At 48.4% G+C, this 16,241-nt stretch overlaps 1 protein-coding gene across 1 annotated transcript in view; it reads left to right on the forward strand.

The window, feature by feature from the left end:
* LRRC36 (leucine rich repeat containing 36) overlaps positions 1-16,241 on the forward strand; it is a 663,184-nt gene that overhangs the window by 62,484 nt on the left and 584,459 nt on the right. Inside the window, 1 exon segment of the mRNA XM_030203754.1 lies at positions 10,055-10,182. Within this exon segment, the coding sequence (XP_030059614.1) occupies positions 10,055-10,182 (128 nt within the window).

The following is a 16,241-nucleotide window of genomic DNA, read 5'->3' on the forward strand; positions in this document are numbered from 1 at the left end:
AAGTGTAGGGTCTCTTTTGGCAGTGCTTGCGGAGTTTGCCCTTTTTTGAAGGGGGCTATCATTGTGACCTCCGATGTGTATTCCTTTTCTTCCTGAATTGGTTCTTTGAATGCAATCCGGGCTCCATTCAAGCCCTCGTGGCATCCTTGATTAAGGACACCTTACCCTCAGGGCATTCTTTGTTGTGGCTATTACTTCGGCCTATTTTTCTCTGTCGATCTGCATATTCCTTCCTTTCTACCCAAGTGGTCTTGACGTTTCATATGACCAGGAAGTCTGTTTGCTGTCCTTTCCAGAGGAGTGGTCTGATCCCTCTGCCCAGAAGTCTGGAGTATATGCTTCATTAATTGGAAGAGATCAATGAATTTTTTTCTGTTGCTCATCTCATTGTTCATTTCCATGGCCCTTTTAAGGCCAGGTGGCCTCCAAGGCCAAGATCGTTGCGGTGGATCAAGGCAGCCATAGAGGCCACCTGTATTTGTGAAAATCAGCCATTGCCTCCAGGTTTAAAAGCTCACTCAATGAGGGCTTAGGTGTCGACTTGAGTGGAGGCCTGGAAGGTCGCTTCGGAAGAGATCTGTGGGGCAGTGATGTGGTCATCTCTGCATTCCTTTTTGAAGCATTACAGGTTGGATGTGCTTGCCAGGGCTCGCTCAGACTTTGTCAGAGCTGTCCTCAGTGGGGCTTTGTCTTCCCCCATGTAGTAGTTCTGCTTGGGTACATCCCACATGTTCAGAATGATGCAGCCTAGATGACAAGGAAAGTGAATTGTCTTACCTGATCATTTCCTTTTCCTTTGGTTGGCTCACCGTTCTGAAGCCCGCCTTTGAAAGACTAAAGCCCGGGGCTCTGGGTGCTCTGCCCTTTCCTTTTCAGCCTGTAAAAAAAAGAAGAGAGAGAGAGAGATTTCAGGAGGTAATCCTTAGTGATGCAGGGGTGAAACTCACAAGTGCCACTCTGGTGAGTTGCATCCATTCTCGTTGGATGCCATGATACAAATTCCACTCTTACTACTGCTAGTGAAACAGGCCCTCGGCTAGTAAATCAGGAGACAAGAGGCAAATGATTCCGAAAGCAGTGTCCCATCAGTTCATACATATCCCTGAATGTCCAATCCCCCTGATTGGTCGGGACCTGCTGTGCAAACTCCAAGCCACTCTAAGATTCAAGCCCACGGGTGAAGTGGAAGCCCAGTTTGAAGGCCGACCATGGCCGATGGATGAAGTATCCAAGCTTCTGCAATAAGTAGATGAGGAGACTTAAAATGATAGCTGCAATAAACAGTGAACCAAAGACGCAATGGGTCCAAGCGCTAGGCGTCTGAGTAGGCATGGATCTGGTTCACTTCCTCTTCAGGGTTAATCGCAGGGGAGCGTCTGGATGACTGCGAGCTGTCCAAGCTGGGGGCGGGCCGTCGGTAGGCGCAGCTAGCTTCAGCCTGGTCCAATGGATCCACACAGGGCTCCCTGCAATTTTAACAGCGGTTGGGGTGGTTAGGAGAACAAGAGAGGGGCCCTTCCACTTAGGCTTTAAACAGTCAGATTCGTCCCATTCCTTTACCCACACCTCATCTCCTACCTGAAATTGGTGTGTTGGGCTAGTGAGGACTAAAGGCCCAACACTCTCGGTGTATTGCTGGATGTCCTGCACTACTTTATGTAAAGCCTAAGCTGTTTTTACTAAGGAACTCTCACCCTGTATCTGTAGGGAGTCGGGGAAGGAAGGCAATGGTGGTGGCCTGGCATACAGCATCTCATAAGGGGTGAGACCTGTAGCTTTCAGAGTGCACCTTAGGTGTAGCAAGGCCAATGGGAGCAAGTCGGGCCATTTGGCTTTAGCTTCTTGACATAGCTTAGCAAGCTGATTCTTCAAGATCGATTGGCTCTCTCCACTGCCCCGCTGCTCTGGGGTCTCCAGGCGCAATGTAGCTTCCAATCGATGGCCCAGCCTAGTACTGAGTTGCTGGGTCACTTCACTGGCAGAATGCAGTCCATTGTCAGAGTTAATTGGTTTGGGGAAGCCCATATCGAGGCAAAATGTGGTAAAGGAGTAGGAAGTAACTTCTTTAGCCATCTCCGTCCTAGTGGGTACAGCCTCAATCCATCCAGTATATGTACACACTGCCACCAGGAGGAGCTTTATAGCCCCGGGCTGGGGGCATGTGCGTGAAATCAATCTGGCAGACGTGGAATGGGCTGATGCCCCGGAGGCCTGTGCCCCAGGGGCAGGACCTGATCCGTGTCCGTGGATTGTTCCGGGCACAAGTGTACATTGCTGAAGCATTTTTGGTCCAGAGGGACAATTTGTTAATATAATAGGTTTTCCCCAGTAGGCGACCCAAGGCATCTCTCCCTAAGTGAGTACGATTGTGGGCTTCTTTAACTACTGTCCAGGCCAGAGCTTCGGGTATCCATATCCGGCCATCTTGTAAGAGCCACCAACCATTCCGTGATTCCAAGGCCTTCCTGCCTGGCCATTCAATTTCTTGGGGTGCATAGATGGGAGGCTCTGGTGAGGGATGGATGAAAACCACAGAATCAGGGGACATGGGGGAGTTTGACTTGCCCTTTTGGTTGCATCATCCGCCCGTTGATTTCCTCGGGCATCGGGTCGTCCGGCCTGTGTGAGCCCTACAATGTATCACAGCTACTTTCTTTGGTTTCCATATAGCCTCGAGAAGTTGGCAAATCTCAGTAGCATTCGCGCGTCCCTTTCCTTCAGCAGTCAAGAAACCCCCTTTCTTTGTACAATGCCCCATGCACCTGGAGGGTAAGGAAGGCATATTAGAATCCGTGTAAATGTTCACAATTTTTCCTTCTGCCCAGAGGAGGGCCCGAACTGAGGGCGATCAGTTCGGCTTCTGGGCTGACGTTCCAGGTTGGCAAGGCCTTGGCCTCAATAACATGGTCTTCAGACACCACAGCATAGCCAGCTCTCGGGTCCCCTCGATCACCTGACTACTTCCGTCCGTGAACAGGGTGATTCCCCCTTGCCAGGCTGGTCTTTAAGGTCAGGTCGGCTGGAATGTACAGTGGCCATCACCTCATCACAGTCGTGGAGAGGTGGTTCTGGAGCCGGAAGGAGGGTAGCAGGGTTCAAGTTGGTGGTATATCCTGGATTGTGCACTCTGGATTCTCGCATAGGAGAGCTTGATATTTGACTAGTTGGGAATTAGTCATCCATCGGGGCCATGACTCTCGAGTAGGCCCCGAATCGTATGGGGTGTGGTCACCAGAAGCGTCTGCCCAAGGTAAGTTTATTGGCTTTGTGTATCAACAGACATGCAGCCGCATGCTTCGGAGACATCCCGGCCAACCCCTGGTCTACGTTGTCCATGCCCTTGGAAATGTATGCTACGGGTCGTTGCCAGGTGCCGACTGTTTGGTAAGTACACCAGTGCCAACCCCCTTTTTCTCATCGACAAACAAGTGGAATGGTTTAGTCACCTCTGGCAGTCCGAGCGCTGGTGGGGCCAACAAGGGCTTCCGTTAGGTCCTGAAGGGCCTTCAATTCGTGTTTCTCCCACTGCAACGTCTGGCCCTCGAGTTCAGGTCCTTTCAACTTGGTATAAAAATCCTGGGTCAAACAGCGAAGTTAATGATCCAGATCACGGCAGTATCCAGCTGCTCCTAAGAATGCACGCAGTTCTTTCTTATTCGCCGGGACGGGGTTGGTTACGGATAGCTTGGGTACGGGGTGTACCGAGCCTTCGGGTGCCTTCTCGGAGGCGGAATCCCAGATACTCAACCTCGATCTCACATATCTGGGCCTTTTTCCGGCTGGCTCGGTACCCTTGAGCTTCCAAAGTTTCAAGAGGTACAGGGTAGCTTCTGCACAATCCGTGTAAGTTCCCGGGCCACAACAGGTCGTCTACATACTGGACGACAGGCCCATACTCGTCCTGGTAGATCTTCAAGTCCTGGGCAAGTTGGTCACCCGAAGAGGGTAGGTGAATTCTTGAACCCCTGGGGAAGTCGGGTCCAGGTGAATTGCTGCCTTACTTCCAGTCTGTAAGTCTTCCCACGTGAAGGCAAACAACTGCTGACTATCGGCCGCAAGGGGAATGGAGAAGAAAGCATCCTTCAGGTCTATGACACTATACCACTTGCTTTGGGCTGGCACTTGAGCTAAAATGGAGTATGGGTTGGGTACAAGGGCAACTATGTCGGCCACCTGGTTGTTGACCTTCCTCAGGTCCTGGACAGGTCTGTATTCCGATGTTCCTGGCTTCTTAACGGGCAACAGTGGGTGTTCCAAGCAGATCTGGTAGATTTAAGGACCCCTTGTTGAAGGAGTTTTTGTAGATGCGTTTGCATGCTATGCCGGCTGCATAGGGGATGTGGTACTGTCCTTGGTTGACAATCTGGGTATTTGGTTTGAGTTCGACCCAGATAGGGATAGCGTTGACTGCAAGTCCCCCAGGGTTCACTTCAGCCCATACGCCGGGCACTCCAGCCATTAGAGTTCTTCTGTTCTGTGCGAAAGGGGTGTCCTGGGAGTATCGGCAGTCATCGAGGGCCGTGAGAAGGGGGGCGTGTAATCTCCATCCTTCTCGGACAGGGCAAATGAGCGTCACTGGTCGGCTTCAAACTGGGCTTCCACTTCACCCGTGGGCTTGAATCTTAGAGTGGGCTTGGGAGTTTGCATAGCAGGTCCGACCAATCAGGGGGATTGGACATTCAGGGATATGTATGAACTGATGGGACACCATCGTGCCTCCGATTTGAACGTGGCGTTCCTTCAGGAGCGGGGCTGTGAGGGACTTCCCTGAAGCTCCTACGATCGGTATCGTTTGTTTCGTGGGAGGAGCAATGGCTGTGGTAATGACAGATCTCTGGGCCCCGGTGTCTAATAGGGCCCCTCATAGTTGCGTCCCCACCCGAATTTCCACCAGAGGGTCAGTGGGGACTCTGCCCTCCCGGCCTCTTCATGCAGAATAGCCCTGAAGCCGCGTCTAGGGCCAATTGCCATTCCTTTGGTCCATATGTCCTCGGCCCCGACCCCAGCCTCGACCTCTGCCTCGGCCTCGCTGTCCTTGCCCGGGGTCCCTCAGATGGTCGTCATCCACCCCCTCCTGGCTCTGGTCCCAGCGGCTTTTCCGGGCACTCCGCCCACCAGTGTCCTTCTTGTCGGCAATTGGCGCACTGGTTCCGTCCAAGTGATCCTCTCCCCCTTCGGCCTCGTCCCCTTCCTCGTGGTCTGGATCCCAGTTGCTCCTCCAGAACAGCAGCCAATACATCTGCATTTTCACGCATCCGTCTGCTTGCTTCCTTGCGAGCCTCAGATTTCTCTTCCTGATCACGGTATCCGAACACCCGATCAGCTATAGCCTTCAGCTGGCTTATGCTCATTCCTTCAATCCTTCAGTCTTCTGGAGTTTCTTTCTGATGTCTGGTGCTGCCTGACTAACAAAGCTCATGACCACTGTGGGGATATTCTTTGGATCCTCGGGATTTATGGGACTATGTCTTCTGTATGCTTCCATTAAACGTTCGAGGAAATCCCCTGGGGTCTCATTTTTCTGTTGGACGACATTATGGATTTTTCCCATATTGGTGATTTTCTGCTTTCCCTTCTTTAGGGCGGTTAGGTAGGCCTGCTGGTATTGACGAGTGCGGTTTTGACCGTCCTCGGTCCGGTAATCCCAATCAGGACGTGCAGTGGGCACCTCTCTTCTTAAGCGGTCTTCTACCTGCGCTTCATCCGGGTGGGCTCGTCTGACGGCTTCTTCCATATTCTGTTGTAGGAATCGGCGCTCTTCCATGGTTAGAATATGGGCACTCAGCTGCCGGAGATCCCCCCAGGTTGGATTGTAGCTATATATTATGCCCTCTACTAGTTCTACAAGCTGTTCAGGTTTCTGTTCATAAGAAGTTCCATGTACCTTCCAGTTATACAAATCAGCACTGGAAAATGGAACGTGCATATAAACCGTTGACTCAATGGGCTGGCCTTCCGGAGTGGGAGTGTACGTGGTTGATTGTCGAATAGGAAACAGGTCAGTAACATCCGCTTGCTGATTTGGAGGAAGGGTACTTATCGGACTTGATTGGGGAAAGCGGGTGATCGGTTTGGTAACCCTCTGGCTCTTACGGGATGTCCCGGGCGCTGCCGCCTCGGAAGAGTCTTCGGCCTCCGATTCCGAGGCGGAGGCTTCGGCGTTACCCGGGTCCTCCGCCAGTCTCGCGGGGTTAGGATATACAGGGCTGTAAGGAGGGGGCGCTGGTTCATGTTCCTCTTCGTAGGCCTCTCCCGTACTGAGAATGGGGGCCGTGGGGCCTTCTCGGGGGTTTGGGAGCCCTGCGCTTTCCCTCGGATTCTTCTCTGTCTTGGGAAGGGGGTGTTGGTAGCAGCATGGGGCGGGGCCTCTATGTTGGTAGCAGGGGGCGTGGCCGCAGTACCAGTGGCATTTCGTATGACCTCGCAACGACAACGGTTTGCCGGGGATTGGGGGCGAAGGTACGGGGCGTGGTTTGAGCTCTCAACTTAATTTTGCGGCCCTTCCGTTGGCTTATTACCATAAGGGCGGCCTTTTCCACCTGATTCTGAGCCCAGGCCGGCGGGTTCCGGACTACATTAAGCCACCCTTCCACATATGGGATATCCCCGGGGCAGCCGGGGTTCCCTTCAACTATAACCACATCCATAACTGCGGCCACTTTCTCGTAGTCGAATGACCCCTCCGCGGGCCAGTCAACAAATCTCCCTAAGCCGGGCCACATAAACTGACATCGTTGTATCATGCCGGCTCTGCTACATTGTTCTTGGTCGAACACTTCGCTAAAGTGTTCCGTCATTAAGTCTAACGGAGTAGACTCACCCCCGCCCATCCCTAACCTGAGTGCCAAAGGATAGGAGACAGACAGAGAGGGAAAGGGGTGGTGAGGAGTAAGGGGTCTCGTTCCACCAGACACAAAAGGGTCAGCAAACCGAGCTCTCATTTTCCCCCCCAAACCCACCTCCCCGCTCCCCCCGTTTTCTATTTCTGTTGATGGCTCTCTCATTCTCCCTGTCTCCTCAGCTCGAAACCTTGGGGTCATCTTTGACTCTTCTCTCTCCTTCTCTGCTCATATCCAGCAGACCGCCAAGACCTGTCGTTTCTTTCTTTACAACATTCGTAAAATCCGCCCCTTTCTTTCCGAGCACTCTACCAAAACCCTCATCCACACCCTTGTCACCTCTCGTTTAGACTACTGCAATCTGCTTCTGCTGGCCTCCCACTTAGTCACCTCTCCCCTCTCCAGTCGGTTCAAAACTCTGCTGCCCGTCTCATCTTCCGCCAGGGTCGCTTTACTCATACTACCCCTCTCCTCAAGACCCTTCACTGGCTCCCTATCCGTTTTCGCATCCTGTTCAAACTTCTTCTACTAACCTATAAATGTATTCACTCTGCTGCTCCCCAGTATCTCTCCACACTCGTCCTTCCCTACACCCCTTCCCGTGCACTCCGCTCCATGGATAAATCCTTCTTATCTGTTCCCTTCTCCACTACTGCCAACTCCAGACTTCGCGCCTTCTATCTCGCTGCACCCTACGCCTGGAATAAACTTCCTGAGCCCCTACGTCTTGCCCCATCCTTGGCCACCTTTAATCTAGACTGAAAACCCACCTCTTTAACATTGCTTTTGACTCGTAACCACTTGTAACCACTCGCCTCCACCTACCCTCCTCTCTTCCTTCCCGTTCACATTAATTGATTTGATTTGCTTACTTTATTTATTTTTTGTCTATTAGATTGTAAGCTCTTTGAGCAGGGACTGTCTTTCTTCTATGTTTGTACAGCGCTGCGTATGCCTTGTAGCGCTATAGAAATGCTAAATAGTAGTAGTAGTAATGCGGTCGCCCGATCCGAAACTGCAGGCCCATACACCACAAGAAACCCTCCCATTCGGTTTCTCCGCAATGCCTAGTGGGTTTCGGGACCTAGTCCGTATTAGCCACTGGCCAAGAGGATGATCAAGCCTCTTCTTCGACCCTTTACCGGATCGCCTGTCCGTCGTCGTCATCTCGGTCCAGGCCCGTCGATGGTCTTTTCTCCAGAATTGAAGGAAAGGTGTCTTGCCGGAATCACACAGTCCTACCGCCAGTCAGCCGGCGTCTATCAGCCCTCCCTCGGGAGATGGACGCTGAAATCAGCGGTGGCCACTCACCACCGTCTCGGGGGGGGGGGGCAGATCACCCCGACCCGACTGCGGCGGAGGAGGGGAAAGAATATAATCAGTTTCCCTGTTGTACTCCTGGCTGGCTCGCCAATGAAACAGGCCCTCGGCTAGTAAATCAGGAGACAAGAGGCAAATGATTCCGAAAGCAGGACACCTTTATTGCTAGCAATGGAAAGTACTGAGTTTAGTCTCAGGACACTGCCTCCTGAGCGTCATCTGACATTCGGTCTTATACAAATTAGTGATCATGCGCATAAAACACATCACACGTCACACATACACATGCGCAGTACATGTACATGCGCAATACATTAGTAGTTCTGTAGTTCTCACAGAGAAAAGATATGTCAGTTTCATAGCTTTCATAGAAATTGTTACTTTGCAAGAAAATGTAACTTATTGCAGTGTTTCAGCACCTTCACACAATACAGCCTCTATGCGTAGATCACGAGACTGCATTGGCAGAACCTGCTGCCTCTCGAAATTGCTGACCACTAAAACTTGTTATCTGAATACTGGTTAATGAATAAGTACTGCTAGTAAAAAGGTAAACCACTCCAAACTACACACATTTAGTATGCTCCTTATAAAACTGAGGTATTGGCATAAGGCAAAAGTGCAAATATGAATACAAAGCTCAGATAGAAAATCCCATTAGTGCAATAGTGACAAATGCAAAAGTCCAAAGTCCAATAATTGTCACATGTGGGACATGCCACAAACAGGGTAAAAGTTCATAGGTAATCTTGGCAGTCCAGTAGTTGCTACATTCCAGTTGTTCCAGTTGTCCACTCCTACACTAGTACTACTTATCATTTCTACTATTACTTTTAAGTTTTGGAATTTGTTGTGGGAGGATATGGTTATGGTGACCAACATAGATTTAGAGGAGGATTCGACAAGTTCCTGGAGAAAAAGTCTATACAAAATTATTAGCTAAATAGATTTGGGAGAGCCATAGTTCATCCCTGGAAAGGAGCTATGGGAAATAGATCTACTTGTCAGAGAATAAGGTTTGATAGACCTTTTTCTGACTCAGCATGGCATTGGTTATGTAGTTTCTTTTATTGCTTTTGCTAATATTATACGGGCAAATTCCAGGACTATGCTATTCCCTTATACAGATGATGATCTCATTGGAATTTGCATTCTCTGCTTCCATCTGCTGGTTGGGTGGCACAACCCATCAGTCTGAACTGGTCTAGCAGGTATGGAAAGGAAATAACAGGTAAGGACAAATTTCACCTCTATTGTATAAAACAAATTTTCTTTATATAGGAAGCAGATTGGGTGTTTATAGTTAAGGCATGCATACTTGTTCCAGGTGCAGCGCCCTACAATACTATTAAACATAGTGTATATATATATATTTTTTTTTTTTTGGGGGGGGGGCAACTGAATTAACAAAGCATGCAAATTACCCTACTTTTACCTAATTTCTCTTCAGAAATCCATAGAAGTAGGAATTCAGACCTTCTCCCAGAAAGCAATAGAGGAACTTTGTTTAGTAAATGAAAATCTCAAGTGTTTTTGTCCTGTATGTTTGTCTTGACTCAATTGTAATCTCTATGGAAGAGGGACAGTCTTATTTGTATTTGTACAGTGCTGTGTACCATGAATAGAAATGACAAACAATAGTAGATTAAGTTCAGATAGTACTGTATATAAGAAACATTACGGGGAAACCTTGCTTCCTATTAGGAAGTGTTTATAAGAGAATATGGAAGTGGAGTAGAAGATACACTATACTAAATTTTAGCAGAGGAAAATATTCTAAAACGTGTTAGCAAAGTCTGGTGTACTATGTTTATGATTAATTTGTTAAGGTAATTTAAAATAGTCTGTTTATACATTCCTAAATGTTTGAAAACAAAAAACTGATTTCTTTTCAGACATGGTGGAATCTCTCTCATTGCAAGGATCTTATGCAAAGAAAATTGTGTCCCTGGAAGATGCATTTAAAAATTTTAAAAATCTTCAGTCATTAGATCTATCTAGAAATTTGCTGACTAGCTTACAGGTAAGTTCCAGTCCCTGTCTATGTATCATAAAAATGTTACAGATTTTACTGAAGTATTTAGTCAATTTTAAGGCCCTTAGATTAAGTAATATGTTAATTTCCTAATCACTAAAAACTCTAGGCAAGGTAAGTTATCTACTTTAAAATAAAGCACACTATAAAAACATACGGTAGCAGCTTCAGTCATGTAAATACATTCTGCATTAGACTAATAAGAAAAATTTAAAACCATAGCATGTTTTTATAGAAATTCAAAGTTAAAAGCAATTCTAAAGACATGTGAGACCAGTGCTCTGGGACAGACAAAGGTAAGGGCCCTATTTACTAAGACGCGCTGTCAATTTTAGCGTGTGCTAATTTTTAGCGGGTGCTAAAAATGTTAGCGTGCCTATAGCATGGCTTAGTAAACAGGGCCACAAATTCCTTAGCATCTCCAAAGGATTAGATCTTATTTGTGGGTTGTGTCCATCTACAATAATGTGGAGAGTAAATTAGAAATTTGTCATATAAGGCTGCTGTGCGCTAATTTCCATTCAATATCTCTCTCCAGCAGGTGGTAGAACTTCACTGTGCACCTTTACATTACATTAAAATAAGCTCTTATATCCCACACTAGCCCATTGGGAGCTCTGCATGGTGTACAGTGTTAAGAAGCTACGTATTCCTAGGAATAATACAAATAAAATAATGTCCAAAAATTCCAGCATACTCCAAATGAGGCCTCACCAGAGACTTATACAATGGCACTATCACCTCCTTTTTCCTGCTGGTCATGCCTCTCTTTATGCACCTAAGCATCCTTCTGGTTTTGGCCATCGCTTTTTCTACCTGTTTGAAAGCTTTAAGGTCGTCAGACACAATCACCCCCAAGTCCCGCTCTTCCTTCGCACACTGAAGCACTACACCCCCTATACTGCGCCGTTCCCTCGGATTTTTGCGACCCAGGTGCATGACCCTGCTTTTTTGGGGATTAAACCTTAGTTGCCAAATATTAGTCCATTCCTCTAGCTTCGCTAGGTCCTTCCTCATGTCATTCACACCCTCCAGGGTGTCCACCGTGTTGCAGAGTTTAGTATCATCCGCAAAGAGACAAAAGTTACCAGACAGCTCTTCCGCAATATTGCTCACAAAGACGTTAAAAAGAGCTGGCTCTAGGACCGATCCCTGCGGTACTCCACTGACGACCTCCTTTTCTTCAGAGCAAGCTCCATTTACCACCACCCTCTGTCTCCTACCATTCAATCAATTTTTTGCCCAATCAGTTACTCTAGGTCCCTCACCGAGGGAACTCAATTTATTTATCAGTCGCCTGTGCGGAACCGTGTCAAAGGATTTGCTGAAATCCAAGTATACCACATCAAGCGCCCCTCCCACATCCAACTGTTTGGTCACCCAGTCGAAGAAGACAATCAGATTCGTCTGACACGACCTGCCACTAGTGAAGCCATGCTGCCTCGGGTCTTGCATTCCATGTAGTCCATTAACTTACTCACCACCGAGGTCAGAGTGACAGGTCTGTAATTCCCAACCTCTTCCTTACTTCCCCTCTTGTGCAAAGGAACATCCGCCCTTCTCCAGTCCACCGGGACCACTCCAGTTTCTAAGGAAGCATTGAAGAGGTCCGTCAGCGGAGCCGACAGAACTTCTCCGAGTTCCTTAAGCACCCTCGGGTGTATCCCATCAGGCCCCACTGTTCTGTCTACTTTTAGTTTGCAAGCTCCTCACGAACACAGTCCTCCGTAAATGGGTCTCAGTCTACCATACATCCATCCCCTTTAGCCTTTGTTTTCTGCAGCCCTACCCCCGGTCTTTCATTCGTGAACACAGAGCTAAATAATCGTTAAGCAGTTCAGCTTTTTCCTTATCATCTTCCACATATTTCTCTCCCTTAGCTTTGAGACTCACAATGCTATTATGCCTCTTGTCACTTACATGTCCGAAAACGGTCTTGTCCCCCAATTTTATCGTATTAGCTATCTTTTCCTCCATTTGCCGCTTCACTTTCCTGATAGCTTTTCCAGCTTCTCTTCGCTTATTTAGGGAAAAGGTTTTTCTGTGGTTTTTCCAACTACATTCAAAGCGGTTTACATATTATATACAGGTACTTATTTGTACCTGGGACAATGGAGGGTTAAGTGACTTTCCCAGAGTCACAAGGAGCTGCAGTGGAAATCGAACCCAGTTCCCCAGGATCAGAGTCCACTGCACTAATCACTAGGCTACACTCTCCACTAGGTATTCTCTCCTGTCTTCATCTTTCTGAGTCGTCTTATAACTTGCAAAGGCTAGCCTCCTTTCCCTTATCTTTTCAGCTACTACATTCGAGTACCAGAGAGGCCTTCTTTTCCTCTTACTTTTATGTAATTTTCTAACATAAAGGTTAGTCGCCTTTAATATAGCTGCTTTCAGTCTTCTCCATTGCTGTTCTACATCCTTCAGCTGTTCCCATCCTGCTAACTGTTCCTTGAGAAATTCCCCCATCTCAGCAAAGTTAGTTCCTTAGTTCCTTTGAAATCTAGGACCTTTAATCTCGATTTTGGGCGTCCCCAACTGCTGCGGGGACGACCAAAGTTCCCGGTGGCGTGTCGGAGGCGTAGCGAAGGCGGGACTGGGGCGTGCCTAACAGATGGGCATCCTTTAGCGATAATGGAAAAAAGAAGGGCGGCCCTGATGAACACTTGGCTGATTTTACTTGGTCCATTTTTTCTTATGACCAAGCCTCAAAAAGGTGCCATAACTGACCAGGTGACCACCGGAGGGAATCGGGGATGACCTCCCCTTACTCCCCCAGTGGTGACTAACCTCCTCCCACCCTGAAAAAAACAACTTTAAAAACTTTTTTTGCCAGGAGGAAGTGACGTCACGCTAGCAAATGGAGCAGTGAAAACGGAGCTCCCGTCCATCAGCTTTAAAATAGCGATTATTTAGTGCTCCTACCCCCAGGGGAACGGTGGAAGAAGCAGAATCCGGCAGGTGAAGCAAAGTGGAGTCGAGCAATGTCACAATCCAAGCTTAAAACGCCGGATTTAGCAGCTTTTTCATACCAGCAGAAAGAAACGGAGGGCAGGTGACAGAAGAAAATGGCGCCCATGCCTCGAGAGCGGAGCAGAAAGACCCAGAACAAGCATGAGGCAACTCGCCGATTGAAAGAACGGAGGTAGAGCCGGAAATATGGACGAAATTATGCACGTGGTTTCAAGAAATAAAAACAGAACTCAAGGAAGTGCGAAGGGACTTTGCGCAGCTGAGTTCCGAGCTAAGAGGAGAAATATCAGAGCTGGGCAATCGTGTGATGGAGGTTGAAAATAGCCAGGAAGAACAAGCAGAAACAATCAAGGCAGTAGAGCAGCAGAGGTGACCAGCTCTACCACCGGCTACCTTTCAGGTGCTGTGGAGGACTTGCAGCTCATCTGCATATCCTTACAGCCTTCTCCGGGGTGACACCCAGGTCCACTCCGATCCACTCAGGGCCTCTGCTCTAGGCGCGCGGGGCATTTTTCTCTTTACATCTAATCTTCTTCCCAGTTGCTAAAGTACCTCAGTCATTTATGGCCCCTATTCACATTCTCTTCCTAGCCCTGTCCCTTCCTAATCTTTTCCCTCACCCCCTACCTCTCTCCGCTACAGGAACTCACTGCCCATCCATTGACTTCATCACCTCACCTTCTCTCCTACCCTCTTCCTCCCTCTTGGCTTTTAATCTCCGCCTCTTTCTTCCGTCCATTTTGCCTTCCCCATTCCACCTAAATACCTCTCGCCTTCGACGCCTTCATGGCCACACCTCTCCTACTCTCCTCCGCTCTCTTTTACTCCTTCTCTTACTCTCAGCCGGTGACATCAATCCCAATCCTGGCCCCCCTCACCAACTATTATCCCAACTCTACAGATCTCACCGCGACCTCTCTAACCTCATCTCCATTTCTCTACTCCCCTCCTCTTCTCTGCCCTTCTCTTGCGCCCTATGGAATGCCCGCTGTATCTGTAACAAACTCGCCTATATCCAGGACGTCTTTATCTCGTGTCACCTCCATCTGCTCGCCATAACAGAAACCTGGCTCTGCCCTGATGACTCTGCTTCAGTCGCAGCCCTGTGCCATGGCGGTTATCTATTTTCACATACTCCTCGCCCTGCTGGCCGTGGGGGCGGTGTTGGACTACTTCTCTCTCCCTCCTCCAGATTTCAACCCCTTCTTCCACCTCAATCTCACTGTTTTTCCTCCTTTGAAGTCCACTCTATCCGCCTTTTCTCTCCTCTGCCTCTTCGAATAGCGGTCATTTATCGTCCCCCTGATAAGTCCCTTTCATCCTTTCTCAGTGACTTTGACGCCTGGCTTGCCTTCTTCCATGATCCTTCCTCCCCCTCTCTCATCCTTGGTGATTTTAATATTCCTGCTAATGATCCTTCCAACTCTTATATTTCCAAGTTACTCGCTTTAACGTCCTCCTTTAATCTCCAACTATGCTCCACCTCCCCCACTCATCAAAATGGTCACTGTCTTGATCTCATCTTCTCCTCCAACTGTTCACCCTCTAGTTTCCTTGCCTCTGATCTTCCCTCCTCTGATCACCATCTTATAACTTTCACACTTAAATATCCTCCCTCCCAATCCCATCCTGTCTTATCTAATTTATCTAGGAATCTTCACGATATTGACCCTTCATCTCTATCCTCCCATGTTTCAAACCTCCTCTCTACTGTGGCACCATCCACGTCTGTCAACGAGGCTGTTTCTTCTTACAACAATACTCTATCCTCTGCCTTAGACACTCTTGCACCTTTGATGACCCGCCCTGTAAGGCGTACAAAACCCCAACCTTGGCTGATTTCTAATATCCGCTACCTACGTTCCTGTACCCGCTCCGCCGAAAGCCTCTGGCGGAAATCTCGGGCCCTTGCTGATTTCTTACACTTTAAGTTCATGCTGACCTTCCAATCTGCTCTTTTACATGCCAAACAGGGTTATTATATCCAACTGACCAACTCTCTTGGCTCTAATCCTCGACTTCTCTTCACCTCATTGAACTCTCTCCTCAAAGTGCCCCCTCCCCCAACTCCCCCTTCATTATCTCCTCAGACCCTTGCTGAATTCTTTCACAACAAGGTTCAAAAGATAAACCTTGCTTTCTCTACCTCACCACCTCTCCCTCCACTAGGCCGTTCCCCTCTCTCTCCTTCCCCTCATTCCCTTTCCTCCTTTCCTGAAGTTACTATTGAGGAAACTACACTTCTCCTTTCTTCCTCAAAATGTACCACCTGTTCCTCTGATCCCATTCCCACCCACCTTCTTAATGCCATCTCTCCTACTGTTATTCCTTTTATCTGTCACATTCTCAACCTCTCACTTTCCACTGCGACTGTCCCTGCTGCCTTTAAACATGCTGTGGTCACACCTCTCTTTAAGAAGCCTTCACTCGACCCTACTTGTCCCTCTAATTACCGACCCATCTCCCTTCTTCCTTTTCTCTCCAAATTACTTGAGCGTGCTGTTCACCGCCGCTGCCTTGATTTTCTCTCCTCACATGCTATTCTTGACCCACTACAATCTGGCTTTCGCCCTCTCCACTCAACCGAAACGGCGCTTACTAAAGTCTCCAATGACCTATTACTGGCTAAATCCAGAGGTCAATATTCCATCCTCATTCTTCTTGATCTTTCCGCTGCGTTTGACACTGTCGATCACAGCATACTTCTCGATACCCTGTCCTCACTTGGATTCCAGGGCTCTGTCCTTTCCTGGTTCTCTTCCTACCTCTCCCTCCGCACCTTTAGTGTTCACTCTGGTGGATCCTCTTCTACTTCTATCCCTCTGCCTGTCGGCGTACCTCAGGGTTCTGTTCTTGGTCCCCTCCTCTTTTCTATCTACACTTCTTCCCTTGGCTCATTAATCTCATCCCATGGCTTTTCCTACCATCTCTATGCTGATGACTCCCAAATCTACCTTTCTACCCCTGATATCTCACCTTGCATCCAAACCAAAGTTTCAGCGTGCTTGTCTGACATCGCTGTCTGGATGTCTCAACGCCACCTGAAATTAAATATGACCAAAACCGAGCTTCTC

Source organism: Microcaecilia unicolor, chromosome 5 (assembly GCF_901765095.1).
Source record: "Microcaecilia unicolor chromosome 5, aMicUni1.1, whole genome shotgun sequence".
Lineage (NCBI taxonomy): Eukaryota > Metazoa > Chordata > Amphibia > Gymnophiona > Siphonopidae > Microcaecilia > Microcaecilia unicolor.